Source organism: Chlamydotis macqueenii, chromosome 9 (genome assembly GCF_036417535.1).
Source record: "Chlamydotis macqueenii isolate bChlMac1 chromosome 9, bChlMac1.mat, whole genome shotgun sequence".
Taxonomy (NCBI): domain Eukaryota; kingdom Metazoa; phylum Chordata; class Aves; order Otidiformes; family Otididae; genus Chlamydotis; species Chlamydotis macqueenii.
In genome coordinates this window covers 26,385,974-26,400,809 of record NC_141564.1, presented here as the reverse complement: position 1 = coordinate 26,400,809, position 14,836 = coordinate 26,385,974, and the positions used below count along the sequence as shown (strand labels likewise).

Genomic DNA, 14,836 nt, shown 5'->3' with positions numbered 1-14,836 from the left:
TTCACTTTTGGGAAGTGGGGTAACAAATGCGGTAACACTTCAGAACGGGCACAGAACTGGAATTTAACAGCTCAATTTTTGAGTCATTTTTCTAGAGCTGTGCAAAATTTTGAGCGAATGTTTCAGTGCCGTCTCTGCTAAACAGGTGGGATAACACCGGCTTCTGTGGGAGGTAAAGGACTTCTTCCAAAAGGGAATGGAGCTGCCTTCCTAAAAAGCACCTGAAAAGGGCTCTTTGTTGTCACGGACGCATCCCGAAACGCGCTGAGCCAGCAGAGAGCTGTTGCTGCGAGCGGGACAATCCCCACGCTGGGCTCCTCAGGGGGAGCACGGCCAGCAGACCCCACTCAGGACCGCGGCTGGCTCCGGAGGTCCCTGCCTCCCGGAGGCTGGGGGGACCCTGTGGAGCTGCCCGGGTGGCCAGAGGGACCCGGGTCCAGGCGGGACAGAGAGAGCCCCCATCCATCTGCAACCGTTGCGGCTGCGGACACGTGCATCCCCTTCGCAGGGTGCGGGTGGGCGATTGCTCCGCATCTCGACACAACGGCTTTAAAATCCCGCTTGTCTTTAGAGGGCTTTTTGTCCTCGTTGCCTGCCTCTCTTGCCAAACAAGGATGTTTGTGCTCCGAAAGTGGCTGCTGTGATTAGTGCTGTAATCTCTCTATCAGCTTTTGCCTTTCAAACCAGAGGAGGAAATTAATTCGATCCTCGTATCTGCTCCTTTCATATTTTTTCCCGAAACGCTGTTTGCTCGGCAAGCAGAGGGATCAGGAAAAGTCGTAACTTTTGTTCTCATCTTAAGGGCGATCAAATCTCTGCATTTCTACCAGTCCTTTGGAGAGTGGAAGTTCCTGTCGGATGGGGTGATCCGTGGAGCTGGAGCACCACGCATGGGAGGAGGAGGAGGAGGAGGGATGGAGCAGCCAGCTCCATCCTAATGCAGCCGCGTGGGTGAAGGCACCGAAGCTCCGAGCCCACGTCCAGCAGGAATCGCGCCACAGTTTGCTGGGGTGAGCCCACGTGGCCGCGGGTTCGCTGTCGAGGGGAGCACGCGCGTGACCTCGCCCGGGCTGGCCGGAGTCCGCCGACGCCTCCGGCTTTCACGGGCTGGACCTTTCTTCCCCCTACAATCTGCATATCCTGTTCTGTCGAAGTCAGGTCAGGCGCGCTGCTTTGCAGGTGGCTATCTCTTATTTTTTAAGAACTGTCCTCCTTTTTCGCTGCGAAACGAAGCCTGCTGGCACGCGGGACGCCACTACAGATGTTTCCATGAGAAGGTCGCGGCTCTTCTTTCTGGTTAAGCTCCGCGGACGCATATCTAATTACAGCTTTGTGGCCGGCGTAAGGTTATAGAGGGAGGAGAGCCCGCGCTGAAAATCAGTTTAAATGATTTGAGGGCAGCGGCTTGAGCGCCGAGGGTGCTGCCTTCGCGCCGAGGCGGGACGCAAGATGCTGGCGGCACGCACGGGGACCATGGGGAACAAAAGCGCCGAGGAGCCCCTGAAGCTGAGGAAGCAGTCGACGCTTTCCCTGGGGAGCAGGGAGAGAGTCCTGAAGAGCTCGTCGGAAAGCGGGAAGGAGGGCCGCGGGCGGCCCGGGCAGCCGCAGCAGCGCGCGCGGCGCCTGGCTCTGCTGCGGGAGCTGGAGATGAACTGGTACCTGCGTGTCTGCGAGCTCTCCCACGAGTACACCATCGCCTACACCACCGGCATGCCCCACAGGTATGCGCCCCGCGCTGGCCGGCCGGTAGCAATTCGCACTCCAGTAATAATATTGGTACTAATAATGATGATTAAAAGCTTTTTGGCTTTACGAGTCTCAATTTCTGACTATTCAGGGTTTTTTTGCCTGCACTGTGATGGACATGCATTGTGGAGCTGAGGACTTGGCAAACTTATTTCCTTCGTTTCCATCACTTCTCCTGCCCCAACGGCCCCTGGTCGCTCAGCCTGATTTCTCCTGAGCCGTTCTGTCCCAACCGCTGTGATTTTGTTTGGATTTAGTTGAAAAGTTGTTGGTGCTGCTGGTCCCCTTCCCTCCCTGGGCAGCGGCAAACTCGGGAGGGGAAACCGGCAGCGGCTGAATTTCTGATTCTGTCCGTCTTAAATGTCGCAGCTGCCAGAATCTGATCTTAGTCCTTTAAAAAAAAATATAAGGGGATCTTGGTATTAGTGGAAATTAGACGTGCTGCTCTCTAATCTCCTGCGCCCAGTAAAACCCTTAATGAAACAGGGACCGAAAGAGGAATTGCCTGGCGTGGCTCGGTCTCGCGTCCCCGAGGAGCAGTGTTGTGTGGACGGGGCGGCTGTGGGCGCTCGGGGACTGGCGGAGGGAGGAGGAGGGTTTCGCTCGTCCGAGGGTCAGGGCTGCTGCCGAAGCGGGTTTTTGGCATTTTGCCCGGCAATACAGAAGCGCGTCGGTAACAGCGGGGATTTCCGCTGAGAAGTGGGGTGAAATCTTCCCTGATCCCGGACAGAAGGGGATGCCTGAAGCACTGGGCACAAACTGAGATCTTACAGATAATCTGAGGTTAGAAATTAATAAAAATGCCATTAGAATAGGAATTAGAAATGGGATAGCTGAAAGGAAAACGATGAGAGACAGAGCAAGTAGTTCAAGTGCGGAAATGCACTGGGGATTAGCTTTTGGGAAAACGAAGTTTCTAATGATGCTGATCGATACAAGCCCCTAAAGCTCCAAACCAGTTAAATTTATGTCTAAAATATTCAGAAGAGCTTATGGAATTTTTTTTTTTTTTTTTTTTTTGCTGTTGGTTCACCTTGCATTATAGATGAGGAGAGAGCTGGATCTGACAGGAGGTAAAACAGCAGGGGGATTTATTTTAGGAGACACAGAGAGCAAATATGGGGGCAGCCAGGAGCCCCAGCCGGACGATTGCTGCTCCTGTCGCTGCAGACCCATCCGCACCCGCTGCGAGGCAGCCGCAGGAGGGATCCCAGCCACGGCCCCGGTGTTAGGCTGCTGGGAGGGGAAAAGAATAAGATTCCTCCGAGGCAGGCATGGCTGCAGTCACGGCAGCACGTCAGGATACCATGGCTGCGGGGGTCCTGGGGTGGCACGGCAGGACCCATCCCATGGGATCGGGGACATGGGGGTCCTCAGGGCTCCGGCACAACTGTTGCAGAGAATTAATAGCAGAATGAACCACGTGTCCGTGCCAAACGCCCCTCTGTGACATTGAATTATAATCTTTTAAAACATGTCCTGGGTTTGGGATCAGTCTTTGTTTATCTGCTTTGAAAGGTTTAAGGATTAGCCGAGTCCATGATACATCCATCACTTGATTATTTAACTTATTTTTCCGATGTATTTGGGATTGAAACGACAGTCAGAAAATGGGTTGAGGTTTTAAAATGGCAGAGCCCCGGAAATCTGCCTCAACGGCGCGTGGCAGACGTGTCACCACGTGGTCGCCGTGGGCTGGTGTTGGTCACCGCGGTCCGGCCCTCCCGGCTGTGGTCTTGGCTGGAGGGCGCTGGCTTTGGTGATGCCGTGAAACTGATGCTGTTTCTCCCATCGCCCCTCAGAGACGAGGGCCCCAAAAACCAGAGACTTTTCTGTTTAGCAGAGGTGAAATAACTGTTTGTTGGTTTGGTGCATTTAATTTTAGGCAAAGAGCTGGGATGCATGCCTGCTGCCCTGTGCTGAGAGGTTCTGTGGAGCTGGAGATTTCATGGCGGTTGGTGGCATCTCAGGGGCTTTGGCTCCTCTCCATTGATGCACGGGCTCCTGTGGATGTACACAGCCTCCCGAAAGCCAGTGCTTGTCCCCTGCCCCAGCTCTGATGCCCATAGCTCATTCTTTCCTTAGGTATTTCCCTTGTCTGTTTGGTTTTAGGTTATTTTTTTCCTTTGCGGCGTTTGACTGCTCCATAGCCTTTGTTTTTTCGTTAATTGTCGAAGCCCCAGGAGGCTGCAGATGCTGGGGAAGTTGACCATGTAACCTGAGCTGTGAGACTTCACAATGGACTATGAGAAAACAAAATGTTTTAATATCTTCTGCTTGCAGCATTCATCTGCCCAGCCCACGGCTTGAAATAAACCCTGTGAGAATATTTGTTTTACGTTTATTGGCCTTGGGTTGAATCCCAAATAAATATTTCTCATTATCTAAATATAAGACCTGGGAAACAGGGTGGGTACTCTGTTCCCACTGGCAGTCCTTCTCCCTCGGAGCACTTGACCATTATGGGTTTCAGCAGGAGAACAAGATTGCTGATCTTGGCCAGTGTCCATCCTGGGCTTCAATTAAAATGAGCCAATTGCAATAATATGAAGAATGACCAGGAGAAAAATACTCCGTAGTCCTGTGGTCTTCTCGGGCAATGCAACCCAGCTCACAACATCTCGTCCCGGTGGTGGGAGCGTGACGGTGCTGGGCTCTCCTCTCGGCCAACCGTAGGGTGGGAGCTCCTGAGGGCCCCACGCTCCGGCATCTGCTGGGCATTGAGGGTCTCCACAGCTCCGCGTGCGGACCATGCATTTGTACAAGCCCTCCTGCGCCGACATCCCGCCCCCCAAGCCAAGCCTGCCGAAACCAAGCGAAGCACTCCTGAAAGGCAAAAAGCAGAGCGTGGTTCCCAGAGCCTGCCCTCCCGCCGCGGGCTGGCCGGCCAAGCTGGGCCAGGCCACAGAGCTGAAGCAGCTGGAGAAGTTCCTGCACCTTCATGGGCTGTCGCTGCAGGAGACCGTCCGGGCCGAGACCGGAATGAAGTACAGGTACTTCTCGACATCCCTTGGTGGGGTAGGTGGTGGCTGGCCATTCCCTGGAACCATGGGGAGCTTGGCTGGGCGACCACCCGACACCGCGGCCACCATGCACACCTTCAGGCAGGGTTACAAAATCTGAAGACCGTGTCTGCTTTAGCAGCTTTTCTCCTCTAAGTTTTCTGGGCACCGTAAGAATCGGCGTGTCTTTGAGCAAAGCAAAATGCATGTGACCTCGTCTCTTAGATATTTGAATTTGATCTTTCTCCTCTAACATTAGTTGTTTGTGTTCGACTACTGAACGGCCTCTTTCAAATTTGTGTGATTTACTGCTCCTGATGTTTTAGTGAAAAAATGCAGGGCCTGTTGCGATAGGACGAGGGGTAACAGGTTTAAAACAGGAGACCGTGGGTGAAGAAGACATTGGTGAGCGTTGTCTACTGGCTGTCACTTTGTTTTGTTTCAAAAGCAAGTCATTGAGAAGGATGACATCCGTATGGAAAGCAGACACATTCTCTGTGCTTCTGGTAAAAGAAAGTTTTATTCAAAACGGTTGTTTTCCCTGGAGATTGGCTTTTGCCTGTGGCTGGTCTGAAAATTGAAATAAGACAACATATTTACTGTTTTTATGGAAACAGCACAGTTGTGTCACAGCTTTAGCTGCCAGCCGGGGGAATTTGTCGTGGTTCGGAGATGCCGTCTGGGGAGGAGCGAACGTGCGGGAGAAGTGCTCGGGAGCCAGCGTCAGAAGAAACGGCGATGGGCTTTGCGGCTCTGCCGGCACCGGCTGGGAATCCTCGGAGCACGCTGGGGTTACGCAGCCTTAAAAGCCGAGGTAAATAGGAGAGCGGAGCCCCGCAGTGTTCCAGGGATGAAAAGGGAAAACGTCCAGAGGCAGAGGAATGGCATCCCAGGGATGCCATGAGCAGAGCTGTGGCAGAGGTAATCCCTGGCGTCACTGCGGGCTCGCAGGAGCGATGCCGTCCCCGAGCGAGAGACCCTGATTAACTGGGGAGTTTTTGGCTCTGGAAGCTTGCCTCCCTTCTAATGAGAAATTCTTTTGCTCCCCTTCTGATTAGGAAATCCCGTGTGGCAGCTGTGTTTGGAGCGGTCGGTGTTAGTACGGAAAACCTGCCCAGCCTGGAGGAGAAACCCTGCAAAGAGCTGGGGGAGAAAACTTCCGTAGGAAGGCTGGGACATCCAGTCCCCAGCCCCCAGGTTGTAAGTCACAGAAAAACGTAATTAGTGAGATGTTCCGGGGCTGTCTGGTGCCCTGGGGTAGCTGGTCTTGGCCTTGAGGCTCTACCCGGTGCGGAGGGCTGTGGTCTGACTGTGAGCCTGAACGTTTTTTTTCCTGCACGGCTTGTTCGGCCTGCCAGCCATCTCTTCAGGTGTCCATAGGTCTGCTCTGCAGACCGCTCAATAAACCCCGCCTTGTGATTAAGAGCTATTTAATTACGGTGGACAGTAATGAATTGTTAACAGGAAACACTCACTAAACACTCCTCACTGGTTTATTGATGGGAGGATTGGTTCCTTTTCCTTTCACTGCCTTAGCAAATACAGCCGAGCTCAGCCTGCTTCTGACTAACCCAGGCGCAGCCGTGCCTGCCTGGGGTCGTTTCCCGTGCCAATCATATTTCTCCCAGATGAAACGCCGTTCGCAAAGCCAATTTGGTGTCTCGTTACCCAACGGGGCGTTCATTGCGCGGCTGCCTTCCGTGCGCGCTTTGCCGGGGTTTGAGCTCTTAGAGACCGAGCTGCGCGGGCTGGGTCTGTGCTCGCGCCGGGAAGCGGTGACTGGGAAATTTCTCGATATTCCGCTCTAAAAGAGCGTCTCTGTGCTCCGGCAGCTGCAGCTGAAGTTGAAATTCAGGATTGCCATGCTGAGGGTCCCATACAGAGACCGGACAGCGGATTTACTGGACAGGCTCTCCAGTCTGGCAACCGCGCTGAGATAATTATGGCACTCGGGTAAGAGGATGGAACCCTGAAATAGCCAAAGGCTTCTCGTGAGCGCCAGCGTTTTGTGGGGACCACCGTGAGCAAAATGATAAAATGCTCCTGCAGAACCATCACTGAAAACTGCCCCCCAGCCCTGAGTTATGTAGACAGAAAGGCAAGCCCCGTTTTAGAAAACGTAACGTGCGTAACAGTAAAATAAAAAAAAAAAAAAAGGATTTTCTGGGAGCTGACATCTCAAATCCTGCCACCCCATTTCAAACGGAGCGGGTAAGCTGGGCTATGGAAAGCAGAGGCCTCTGAGCGATGGGATTGTCCCCGCGCCGGGCGATTAAACAGGATTTCAGCTGGGGAAGAAATGATTGGCAGGGATTATAGCAGATGTGCTTAAAGTTAGGAGCAGTAGCAAGTAGTTTGCTGTCTCCCATGAGGCAGGAACTGGGGGGAAGGCAGGTGAAATTTCTGGACAACAGGCCTGGAACACAGAGAATGCTTTCCCTGCATCTTGTGATGGGATTGGGAACCTGCTGCCGTGGGACGTGTTGGGTGCTGGAAGGATGAGCACGTTCGAAGTGGTGTTAGCTGTCAGGCAAGGCCATCAAGGGCTATTAAACACAAAGGCAGCTCCAGCACGGCAAATTTTTAAATGGCAGAAAGCTGAGATGACTTCAGGGGTCATGTCAGTACCCCTGCAGAAGAGAGGAATTTGGGAATGAACCCTTTCCCAGAGCTGCTTTTCCAGGCTCCCTCGGACAGGCTCATTTAATGTACAGAAGCTTTAAATTATCCAATATTTAGATGGCAAAATATCCAAGAGCCCTTGATACGGTCCTATAATCCTGCGCTGTAACCCCGCCTGGATCTGCTCGGTTCAGAGCAGCGTTCTGCGATATTTGTTGGGATGTAGCTCACGGCGTTGGTGTTTTCCCCATTTCCTGGGCAGGTTCATCTACAGAGCCGCATCCAGCTGCGTCCTTTTTTTTAACAGCCAGTCTAATATTTCATAAGTTTTTATTTTTTTAGTCTATCCAAACTACGGTGCCTGCTAGCTAGCGCAACGCTGATGGCAGATATTCCCATGTCCGTCCTTTTTCCAAATGATTTGTTTCCACTCACTCTTTGTTTTTTTGTGTTATTTTTTGGGGGTTCTTGCCCATGGCACACACTAATGGGGGGAGGATGGGGTGAGAGCAGGGGACGCGTGCGGGTCAGGATGCGAACGGGGTATCCGCCTGTGTGCGTTTGTGGCACGGGATTTCCTCCTTGGGGTAAGAAACCTGGAAAAGCGGCGCCGATAGCCTGTGTGCGGCGTGAGCCATCACCAGCAGTAAACACACGCGTGCGTGCCTGCGCACACCTGTACATACACACGCGTGTCCATATGCTTCCTCTCGTGGTGTGAAGTCCTCCACGACGGCACAAAAGCCGTGTAAAAGCTCAGACCCCCCCAGGGTACTTCCAAGGTGACTCACGCTTGTTCCGAAGGCAGCTCCCCACGCCGCAGCTGGAAGACTATGTCAATTTTGTCCTCCCAGTTCGTCACCCCAGCGATAAATCCCGGCTAGCCCTTAGCTGGGCGCAGAGCAGCAGCTCCGGCTGGGCACCAGCCGAGATTTGCACGCGTGCTACTGCTTTTCACGCGCCTTCTGCTCCTGCCAGACTCCCGCCGGGAAGCCTGCGCTTGCCAGATGCTGAAGAATCGCCGGCTCTGCGGGCGGGATGCTGCTGCTGAGCCTGCTCCCCGCCGCGTGTCCGGCGTCTCCCCAGCTTGCTGACTGGGAAGTCTGGGATATTTATGGGTATGTTTATATGCGGGTTTGAGATCTGCAGTCTGCGCGCGTGCCCTGGGATGAAACTCAGTCTGTGCGGTCTTGGTTAAAAGAGTTTTTTTCTTGGTTTTATTTTTTTCTGGGAGTCTTTGGGCTGACTTTGGGAGCTTGCTGTGCGTCGCGTGGACACAAACTGCTGAGTGGTGGCTCGGAGCGGGGCTGAGTTTAGGAAAATCCCAGCTAAACCTCCCATAGCAGTGGTCAGGGTCACTGGTTTGTTTCAGAGCTCCGGCCTTTGCGATGCTTTGTCCAGTCTAGTGGTTTCCAAAGGAAAAACGTTTGGGATAAAAAGTGCCCTTCTGAGACCTGGGGGTATCGGGAAGAACTTGGCAGAATCGAAGAGGCAAAGACACAACGTGAGCCCAACCAAGCTTAATTTTGGGAGAGCTGTCGGGCGCAGGGATCCCTCGCCATCGGGTTGCGGTTTTCTCCTCTTCCTCACAATTCCTCTGGCACCAGGAAGCCGGCTGCCAGCTGCGGGGAGCGGATGGAGATTTCGGTGACGTTCCACGCCAGCCCTGAAGGATGGGGGTCCCAGCTCCTGGGGAGCGGCCGTGGGGCTGCCCCACGGCACGGCCCTGGCCCGCGGCCGCTTCCCGGGACCCGCTGTGGTAAAATCACGTGGGAGTAACAAATATAGCGAGAGCTGGAGCGCGTGGTCAGGGATTCTGCTCCCGGTACTTCCAGATACACAGATTTCTGGTGCTGTCCGCTATGAAATGCCAGGGGTAACCATGGTGTTTCATTGCTCCTTCAGTCACGGACTCTCCTGTCCCCGGGGCCGTCTGTCGTGCTGGTGCGGGTGCGAATGGGTTCCGCGTGCTCTGGGCGTACCGGCATTGCCTCTGCGCGCTCAGCCAGCGACGGGGCTGGCTCTTTGAACCAGAAGTTGCTTTTTTTTTACAGTTTAACAAGCCGAAACGAGACACTGAGATGTATTTTTACTTTTGAGTGGTTTTTCCCCATGCTGAGGCAACCACCTTTCTATTTCCCCGTCTCCCACCAGGCAGAGGCCCCCACGGGTGCGACTGCGGCCACCCAGCTCCGCTGCGCGCTGCTGCCTGGGGATGCTGACTTGAAAGGCAACTTTTTCCACGGCCAAACTGCAAACCTGCTACCCCCTGATAAGCTTTTTTTTTTTTTCCTTGTTTTTGATGTGCCTTTTCATCGTCGCTTGGCTGCATCCCTGTGCCAGAAAGACTTCGGAAGACAACCGGGCGTTTCCGTAACTCCAGTAGCGCGGTTGCTACTTTTTCTGGGGGTGTTTGAAGCACACGGGGGTCCTTAGCGTGTCCAAAGAGGCACAGTGAGGCTGTTGGGGAGCCACTTATCCCGGCTGTCTGGCCCCAGGAGGGGTAAGCGGGTCCCCTCGGTTGCCTGTCCCAGCTGGGGTGATGAAACGCACGTTTTACCCCGCGGAAGAAGGCACCCGTAGATGGCAAGAGTCATTTATTCTTTTTCCCTGAGGACCCAGTGAGCGGTGATGCGTTTGGCAATAAAACGATGCTCCTGCAAATCCTTTTGTTAATTAAGCGGGCGCCGCTCCAGCATGAAAGTGGTTGTGCGGTGCCGTTTGGGATGCGCTGGGAGATCAGGGACTGCCTGCCGCCTGGCCAGCACGGCCCCGGGAAGCGCAGCGGATCCTTGGCTTGGGATGCTTGGCCCTGCTCGGCCAGCACCTGAAGGCTCGGTGGCACCTTGCGTTTAATTTACTAAAATGACATCGCACTGCCCTGAGGTACATCGTGCTCCTGCCGCGGGTGCAAAAAATGAAAGCTGAAAAGCCTTCAGAGAGGGCTCTGGAAGTGAAAAGAGCAATATTTTTACCCTTAGTCCAGAGGGAGTGGAGGGAAAATCAGGGAGATAAAGAGTTCCTGCAGTCCCTGGCTTTTTCCTGGCACAACATCCCGACGGGAGAAGTTACCCTGTTCGGGTAACAAGCAGACTCCAGAAGTCCAGGAATTATTTTTCTTTTTTTCAATTTTTTTTTTTTTTTTTTTAACTAGTGATGTAGGCTAGTAACCGAAGCGCAGAGGAAATGCTGCCGCAGCGATTTTCACTGTATCCCGTTCCCCGAAGAGGAGCCCGGCAGTGTGAAAAGGCAATGATTAATTAATTGTACTGAAGATCATTTCTTCCTAATCTGCTGCGTTACAGCAAATGGCATCGTTCTGGGCGACGCCATCGTTCTCCTCAATGGCTGATGCCACCAGCTGCCTCTGGCGATTTTGGGAGCGCTGGTCAACGGGCAGAGCTCTCTCTCCGACGCGGGGAGGGGGGGCTTGTGTGGGTTTTGCTGGGTGCAGCTGATGCGATTCTTACCCTGTGCCACCCACTTGAATAATTCAAAATGTTGTTGCAGCTGAAAGAGAGAATCTCAGGAGAAAAATTAAAATTATTTAAAAAAAAAAAACTGGGAAGGTGATATTTTAATAGTGCTCATTGTTCAGTATTGGTTTATCTGAGATAATCACTGATGGAGACACTCAGCTTTCGTTGAGTTTGCTCACAAGAGCGTGGGGCCCCACGCCGGCCGGAGAAGGACGCAGCTCAAGAAAAGCCGAGGGCTCCTGGGTGAGCGGGGTGTTTGTGCAGGGGGTGTCCGTTGGAAGAAAGTTGTGCAAACAACGGGGTCTCAGGTAGCTCACCTTTATTCTGACCCGCTGCTGGCTCCTCTCAGAGAATCAAATTATTGCGCGATAATTAGTCGTCCGTCTGCTATAGCGCGTCCCGGAAAAGGGCAGCACGGAGCTGTGTGTTACTCGGCATCCAAGACCGAGACCGTAGCAGTGTATTTCTTCGTATCAGCTAATTTAGAGTTTTAAGCAGTCACAAGTAACGCTTGGGTGATATTTGAAGATATTTGGCTGGCAAGCCGGTGCCTTGGGCACCCAGGGTAATTGAAAATTAGAATCACAGAAGGGTTTGGGTGGGAAGGGACCTTCAAAGCCCACCCAGCCCAACCCCCCTGCCAGGAGCAGGGCCATCTCCAACCAGATCAGGTTGCTCAGAGCCCCGGCCAACGTGGCCCGGGATGTTTCCAGGGATGGGGCATCCACCACCTCTCTGGGCAACCTGGGACAGTGTGCCACCACCCTCAGCATAAAAAAAAATTTCCTGATATCTGATCTAAATCTGAGTTTGTTCCTGAGTTCCCCATGAGTGTTTCTCTATATGACGTACAGATTGCATACGTCAGGCAGAAATGCATGCAAAAAAAAAAAAAAGGGACAGCTCTGAAACTGGGTGGGTTTAGGAAGCTGGAACGGGTGAGTTTTCTCCTTTGGTGCCGGTTATTTTTAAAGGCCCATTTCTGCAGGGCAGCCTGGCGCGGCCGTAGCCGCAGGTTTCTGCGCCGGAGGCTCGGCTCCCGCTCGGGCAGAGCAGAAACCCCCGGCAGCGCTGCCGGCGGGGAAGCCATCGCTCACGTTTATGACCCTGCTGACATCTGGCTCACTTCTAATTGGAATTAGGCAAAGCTAGTGTATTTTTCATGCCAGTTTTGATTCGTTTATTGTTTCATCGCATGCTGAAGAATCCGTAGCGCGGACGCAGGGGGTTGTCCCTGCAGAGGAGCGGGGCAGCGTTCACAGCTTCACACCGCACGCCTGCCCGGGGCTGGGACGACGCTGCCTGATTTATAGCCTGGCCTCGGCGCATCCCCGCTCGTACGCTCCCGGTCTCCGTCCCTTCTGGGAGGACGGAGCCCGCGGGGCTGGAGCGGATAACGGATCTCCTGTGCTGTCAGAGGCAGCCTGGGCTGGGCACGCTGGCCAGCCCGGCCGAAACCCTGCCAGAATGACGTGTTTTAACTAAAAATATTTAATGGGAATTTTGCTCGGTCTCCCTCAAGTCCAATTACAAATGCAAATTAAGTTTTTCATGCGAAACCAGTTAAAACACACCGACTGTTTGCTAGATTAGTGTGATGCTTTTGTTCTGCAGCTCGTTTCCTTGCCAAGACTCCAGCGTTGTTATGAAAAATGACCGTTCCTGGTGGGTTTAGATATGCCCCGAAGGAGCTGCAAACCGCTGCGGCGTTCGTTGCCACTGCCTCCGCTGGGACCGCTCCTCGGGTGAGCATCCCACCGCCGCTCGTTGGAATTAGCGCTGCGGAGCCCGCGTGGGAGACGTGTCCCAGCGCCGGCTCCTTCCTGGGCTCTTGTCCCCGCTCTCCCGTTATCCCGCCGGCGTCCGACCAGCCCGATTTATGGAGCTGTGGCAGAACAGCTGCACTCATAATTAATTAGCCCAGCAGGAAAGCTGGTTTCAGATTGAGATGGAGCGCGGCGGCGGGGCGACGCGCACAGGCTCTATTCGTAACCAGAGCTTTTACGGCCCAATGAAACTTTTATTGGGACATAACTCAGGATTTCCCTGAGCTTTTCCTGCTGTGCCATGGAAGAGTTACTGTGTGGAAGTCTGAAAATCAAGGATTTCTGACAGTATACTAAAATAATTCTCGTGAAGTCTTGGAGACTACTGCCTGGGACATCTCTGGATTTGGGAAAGGCAGCTGGGGATGGGCGCTGGCTGCAGTAACAAGGTTTGGCCTGTTAGATAAAATAAAGAAAGGCGGTTTTTAGGTGGAAAAGCTTCAGCCTATCAGGACTCAAAATTTAAAAGACCATTTTGTAAGAAATCAAGGTTAAGATTGAGAAATATTCAGATTGTGTATGTAAAAGATGAGATTTTATACAGATCAATTAAAATTTCCAGTTTACTTTTTCAGGTAGCAACATGAACTTTGCAGCTGGTGATGAAAAAAAGCAGTTTATTTTCTGAAAAGCACCGAAAGGTTGTACTTGGTAAAGCACAAGTGGCACAGGGATGGAGGCGGAGGTGATCTGCTCTACCCTTACGCCGTGCCCACCAGCCGATGTGGCCTCGTCGCGTGCATGGTGTTTAATTCACGTACGTGGCTCCCGCGCGTGCCGCCTGCCGCTGAGGTCTGAGCAGGGGAAAGGAAGGAAATGGAGAGCTGCCGTCGTGACAGGCTGCCAGGGTTTGTACACGGCGTATTGGTGTTACTCAGAACACGCGGTTAGCTGGCAGCCAGGTTAAACGCAACGGAACAGCGAGGTGCTAACTGATATTTGTCCGGTGGAATGCTCGGCTTTGGTAGAACGGCGTGGCGGGGCAATTAGCGTAGACAGCCGATGGCTGCAGCCGTCCAGAAGCAAAGCCTCAAGCCAGGCTTGGCATAACATTTCAAAGTCGCTTTGCTCTAAGGTGAAATTTAAAAAAAATAAAATAAAATACGCAAACTGTGAGTTCAGCTTGAGCCATGCCAGGGTCTGCAGCAGCTTGAATGTTTAATCCCACCCGGACCAAAGGACCCCGTTTCATTGTTATATTTGGGGCTGCAGAAACATTTATTTATTATTCCTTTTCGTGCTGCTGCCCAGCCCCCTGAGAGCTCCCACACCCCCGGCTCAGCTGGCTCCACGAGCCCTGCCTGCGCGGAGCACAGGGGACGGAGCATCCGTCACCTGCTCGGCTGCACATCCCTGCTCCCCTCGGTGCCTCCGCAGGGACCAAGCCGGCTCCCAGTAAAGTGGTTTTTTTCCTTTTTAGAGGTTTCCATCCTGCTCGCTGCAGCGATGCTCCTCATCCCGCCTCTGCAGGGGCCAGGGCGGGGAAGCAGACGTTCAGGGCACTGGAACAGGTTCTTGTGTAGGAGCCACAAAACATCTCCCGGCTCCTGCGCTCGCCCAGAGCATCCTGCCTCTCTGTGTCTGGCCCTCGGCTTTGTTTCGAACCCCGGGACGGTGGCAGCAGCTCCTGGGGCAGGGGGTGAGGAGCATCGCAGGGAAGGCAAAGCTCAGCGTGCTCACGAGTGTCTTCGTTAAACCAGATTGGCTTGAGGGAGCACTTTGAGCAAGTTGTTTGATGAACGATGGGCATCTCCCTCGGGGAGCGGGGGGAATGCATACGGACGTCTTGGCAAACGGCTGCGGCCGCGGCGGTTCGGTGGCACTGATGGGCACGCAGAGCCCGGCCAGGGGCTCGTGGCTGAGCCCGAGCTGCCGCCGCATCGCAGCTCTGCCCTCCGCCCAGCCTGTCACGTACCTCTGGTTTTATAAGCTCAGGATTTTTGTGGTACAAAATTCTAGCGTTTTAGTCTAGAAGTGATTATCTTGTTCAGGGAAATGAAATAAATTCCGTATTTAAATACGTATTTCTTTGCAGAGACTGTAACCCCTCCAAAGCTAAGCGGCTTGAGTTAACACGCCTCGCGGGGCGTGCCAGCGCCGGACGTGCCTGTCCCTTTCCGTCCCCTCCCTGGCACCCCAGGGCACGGGCAGCCGTGGGGAT

The 14,836-nt window shown here is 53.6% G+C and overlaps 1 protein-coding gene across 2 annotated transcripts in view; it reads left to right on the top strand.

The window, feature by feature from the left end:
* Positions 1-772: 772 nt before the first annotated feature.
* Positions 773-14,836, top strand: part of KCNAB1 (potassium voltage-gated channel subfamily A regulatory beta subunit 1) — a 49,990-nt gene continuing 35,926 nt past the window's right edge. Inside the window, exon 1 of one of the 2 annotated variants that reach the window (XM_086754360.1) lies at positions 773-1,721. In XM_086754360.1, the coding sequence (XP_086610486.1) occupies positions 1,450-1,721 (272 nt within the window). In that variant the 5' untranslated portion in view covers positions 773-1,449. Of the gene's footprint in view, positions 1,722-3,395; positions 4,740-14,836 lie in introns of those variants that run through there. The other variant, XM_086754361.1, reaches the window with a different exon arrangement.